This window comes from Montipora capricornis, chromosome 14, assembly GCF_036669925.1.
Source record: "Montipora capricornis isolate CH-2021 chromosome 14, ASM3666992v2, whole genome shotgun sequence".
Lineage (NCBI taxonomy): Eukaryota > Metazoa > Cnidaria > Anthozoa > Scleractinia > Acroporidae > Montipora > Montipora capricornis.
In genome coordinates, this window is record NC_090896.1 from 8,959,693 (window position 1) to 8,964,837 (window position 5,145).

Sequence of the window (5,145 nt, forward strand, 5' to 3'; positions counted from 1 at the left end):
CGCTATCATTGTCGGTGTTTTTTCTGTATACATTTATATAGCCTAGGTTTTTTCCGATTATTTGGGGGTAATTTTTTTTTTCGCAAATTAAACCACCTTCGAAAAGAAGGGTGATTTGAAGGGGATTTGCTCAGCATTGGTTTCAGAAATTTTCGAAACCACCTTTGAGCAGGGTTCAACAAGAATTGCCATTGGTTTCGAAAATTTCCGAAACCAATGACGGTTGCTCTTTGTTGAAATATGGCTCTAAAGTGATCAAAAGAAAACATACGCATGGCCATTCAATTTCCGGCCAGGTGGTTTCAGAAACTCTGAACCCATCATCGCCCACTCAGATCAGCTTGTAAGTTGGAAACGCTTTACCACTCGATAAATATATGATTGGTGGATACTGGTTTCAGAAATTTCCGAAATCCAGGCAAAAAATTCCTCGTACAACTTTCCAAAACCATTACTAAGTAATTTCGGTTTCAATATTCCCTTAATAAAATGATGTTAATGCTTGGTTTCAGAAATTTCCGAACCCGCTGGCTGTATTAAGGGAAATTTTGTTTATTTAAGACGGAAAATCTTCCCTCTGTCAGAAAGTAATCACTGGCAGCCTAATTTTAGCCGAAAAATGTGGTCGAAAATTACCCCTAAATTACAATTTAAGCTTTCTCGGCTAAGATTGCTTTACTGCTTACAAAATCAGCCGCTCTTATAACACTTAAAATGCATATGATTTCAACCTTTTAAGACTCCGTTGAGGCGGAAAGATCAATTTCCGGAAGAAAAAACTACATTGATCAGACTTCTTTGCCGAATTTTCACTAAAAGTCAGTTTAAAAAGGTACTATTTCAGCCGAAAATTAAACTTTGGAATATCCCCCAACGTTTTGGAACGTGTCAATAATTTTATGTTTTGGACAAGATTATGTGAGCGATAGAAATGAGATGAATTAGTTTCCTTTTTTTGCTCTGAGGCTAGATATCAGGCTATGTAACTCAAAAATGGCACGTTCTATTCTTTTGCATACCTCAAAGTAATCGCGGAGCTACTTGGCTAAAACGAACTAACAAAACCTTTCGTAAGACTCAACTTGCTAGATGGGATCTTACCGTTTTTGCAGTCTCGTCCGGTGAATCCGGCGTTGCAGATACACTTGTAGCTGTTCTCTTCGTACAGTGCCAAACACGTTCCATCGTTCTTACAAAGCCAGCCGCTACATGGTGACTACAAAGAATTGAAAGAGATTTATTTGATATAATTATAATAGACTTGCGTGGAATGTAAGGGTACTTTGAAATCTCGATTGCTATGAGTTTGTCTTAAGCCTCAGTCAGCGGCAAAGCCATGCAATGACTTGATAAGTCCCATTTAACGCTTTGAGATCTTCATCTTCCAATTCAAGAACTAATTTGACAAGTGATTATTAAAAAGGTGGTCAAGGTAATCAAGTGATAATGGGGAGCTTCAACGAAAACGGCGACGGCAACGAGAACGTCACGAATTTGCATATTTAGTGGCCTGAAAAACAATAGCTTTGCACGCCCTGCACGTGCGTTTTTCACTTTTGTCCATTTCTTTGTCGTCGTCTCCAAAGCAACTACGTGAAATAGCCAAATTTGAGGTTTTATGAAGATCGTCAGCACTTGAGGATAAATTTTCCTTTTCTCACTTAAATTAAGCGTCGTTCTGACCAGTGAAATAGTCACGAAGTGATTACAATAACGCGAAAATATTTTGAGATGACGTTCTCGTTGCCGTCTTCGTCGCTTAAGCTCCCTAATAAAAGATCTTTGAGCGGCGATGACGTATAGAGAAAACCCTTAAAGCATGATTCTATCTATAAGGAACTTCATATATATGGCCCGTTCTCCAGTCGTCGTTGCTTAAGCTCCCTATTGACGCTCAAGAACGTCTTGGCCTTTTAACATTTAATTTATTCCTTTCGGTTTTTTCTTTTACAATAAACCGAGGTTGTTATATTTCAGCGACAAACGACGTCAGCGACAACCAGGTGTGCGACGTTCTTCGTAGCACTGTTCACATGTACGCAATGCGCACCTTTTTTGAATACGCATATCTTAGTTACGCCTTTCCATGGTTTGTCAATATTTTCGCAATAAAAACATATTAATAAAATAAGAATGTAAAAAGAGGTAAAACACACACTATACACCATAAAAATCCAAGACATTCGACTTACCGCGATGCTGAAGTGGTGAAAGAATTCGTTGGACACGAATTTGTCCGAGTTGTTGTACTTGTCCGAAGGGAGCAGTTCACAAAGCAGTTTACCGTTGATGTCCGGTTTAGCAGCCAAGTTGTATGAAAAACATGTCGGAGTTTCCAAACAGGCAAGCGAGCACTGGGGCGTCCGATCAACGTGACTATACCCAAGAATTGTGATATTCAAGTAGGAGAATTTGTCTTCTTTAAAGTTTGCATATCTGACACCAGTGTGAGTTTCCCCGCGACTGAAAACTTTGCCGGCCTTTTCCTCTGAGATAGATGATTTGCAACCAATCTCTATAGACCCAGATAACAATGGGATAACATACAATGCAATTGCTGGTGGACGAACAAAAGGATCTAATGAACGGTCTTTTGTTTTCGTCCACCAACATGGCGGCGATGACGTCACGTGAAAACCACCGCGGATTAAACAATAGCGGCGGTGTCACAGCGTTTTGTGTTCCCCCGTGTTATCTGTTCCCCCGAACACTGAGCACTAGTGCTGTGTGTTCCCCCTTCGCCATAACTATAAATATGGTAGCAGAATATGAATACAGAAAGTATCCTAAACAGGCATAAAAGCTAACCTTAGGCCTAATTAGGCCTAAACAAAAGTTTTTAGGCCTAAGGTTAGCTTTTATGCATGTTTAGGATACTTTCTGTATTCATATTCTGCTATCATATTTATAGTTATGGCGAAGGGGGAACACATTGCTCAGTGTTGGGGGGAAGAGATAACACGGAGAACACGAAACGCTGTAACAGCGGAACACAAGAACATAAGTACAACTGTACAAAGTGAAAAGTGTGAACGAGAACGCGAAAACGAGCTCCTTGACAACATCGGCGTGTTTGAGGTTAAGGTCGCGTCATAGGTTTCGCAGGGTATCAGTTTTTAAATATATTCTTATTTAACCAGTATTCATGGCATGAGAATAAAATTGACATCATCTTAATGTTCCTGGAATGTAGATTTTGAAACAAAAAAAGTACACTGACACCTCGTGATGGGACCTTAAATTTGTCACAGTTCTGGATGAGGTAAAACTGAGTGAAAAAAAAAAAACGTATCATACCTGTAGCAACTGCATATAAGAGGACGATTATTAGTATAAGCAGACAAGCTTTCCCAAATGTCGTAAAGCCAAAGGGTTTCATCCTTTTTCCTTACTTTACGGTGCAAGACTGTTCGACCGTCAGTTTAGTGCAAACCAGTGAGGTTTACCATTTAGTTTACTTATCTAGACTTGAAACAACTTAATAATAATTGGTTCGTGGGTTTTAAGGGTGCGGTTTCGTGTCAAGTGGATTCCGTGATATGTGATCTGACAGTGGAGAAGACAGTTGCAAGTAAGTTTATTCGACAGGGGGTTTTTACATAATTGCGGATAAAAGCATGAATTAACCACATGAATACCTTATCGTAGCCGTGAGGACATCCCTCTTGAAATTTAAGCCGAACTACTTTACTATATATTATACTTTTCTATTGAAGATTATCACTTCCCCAGTATCAGATCTTTCTTTCTAAAGTTTCGCTTTTTTTACATTGAATACCACCGATTCTTGTACAGAAGATGTAAATCGTTGTAAAACAAAACGCGCGCCTTTTACAAAGAAACATACACTAACTAAGTTCCTGTCAATATTAACAGAGGAATATCCGAATGGAAAACGATGGAAAATAAGCACATGCTAGGACTCAATGAAAGCCAAACACCGTCCGCTTTATTATTCTGCCATATCTACTAGAGCTCCTTAAACCCCTCGTTATATATGTTAACTTTAAGATCTGCTGAAATAGCTTCAACTTCAGCGTTGTCAGAGTTTTCAGTCTCTGTTGCAAGAAATCTGTCGGCAGTATGATACTTGACACATCGAAGATAAGCGTCGAAAGCTTCAAGAACATTATTCAGCCTAAGAAAAGACTTTGAAGTTTCACCCAAAGTTCACCATTTTTGTAAACCATTGAGGCGTCATATAATATGGCTTAATATTGAATTCCTGTCTTAGTTTGCAGCCTTGAAATGGCAATAAGTTTATGGACTGACTTCGGATTAATAATAATTAGTAGTAAGTTGATGGAATGTTTGACTTCGGAGCAATAATGGACCGATATTTGTTGACGTTCGTAACACATGGTATACTCCTTCAGAAACAAAATTGGAATCCTCTAAAACAAACAAAGAACAATACTCGTGCAGAATTGAAAGCTTTGTATTTCTCTCTTCGCAGTGTAGTGAAAAAAAAAAAGATTACGGAGTCAAGCAAAAAAAGAAGGTTTCAAACTAGTGTCACATAAACGTTTTATGTGACAGGAAAAGAAGAGAATGGCAATTTTTCCCTAAAACAATTAAGAGGCTACGTTAGTTGAGTATTTCTGTTTTTTCGTTTGGTCAGAACATAAAGGACTCTTTTCTTTCGCCGGAAAACGTGCAATGAAACACACGAGTATAATTTCAAGTTTTGAGGGAAAAGTTGATCATTATTAACTTTTGGCTACGAAGATTTGAAACCAATAAAACAAACGTTATTTGAAAGTGTGAAATACTTTCCATCCTTGCTAGCCGTAACAACAGACATCGCCCGCATCGCCGGGGGAGGGAGGGGGGGGGGGGGGGTGTATGAGAAAATGACAACAAGAGAGAGGGGGGTTGGATGTTGGACTTTTTAGTGATAAGGGTCCCGTGGTTAAATGTTTTTATTTTCATGTATTATTATTATTATTATTATTATTATTATTATTATTATTATTATTATTATTATTATTATTATTATTATTATTATTGGTAGAAGAAACTGCTTTTACACCAGATAATTATGAAAGAAAATGTCTGTAGAAAGGACAAAATTTTTACAGATATGTATTCATATTTGGTGTATTTTCCCCTCAGAAAAAAAAGTAAGGAGCATTCAAATACAGG

General features: G+C 38.1%; 1 protein-coding gene across 1 annotated transcript in view; it reads right to left on the bottom strand.

Annotated features, from left to right (window-relative positions):
- LOC138032846 (uncharacterized) overlaps nucleotides 1–3,475 on the bottom strand; it is a 31,435-nt gene extending 27,960 nt beyond the window's left edge. The window contains exons 1-3 of the mRNA XM_068880556.1: nucleotides 3,298–3,475; nucleotides 2,193–2,515; nucleotides 1,102–1,216 (exon numbers count right to left, since the gene is read on the bottom strand). Coding sequence (XP_068736657.1) covers nucleotides 1,102–1,216; nucleotides 2,193–2,515; nucleotides 3,298–3,379 — 520 coding nt within the window. The 5' untranslated portion in view covers nucleotides 3,380–3,475. The remainder of the gene's footprint in view (nucleotides 1–1,101; nucleotides 1,217–2,192; nucleotides 2,516–3,297) is intronic.
- Nucleotides 3,476–5,145: the final 1,670 nt, after the last annotated feature.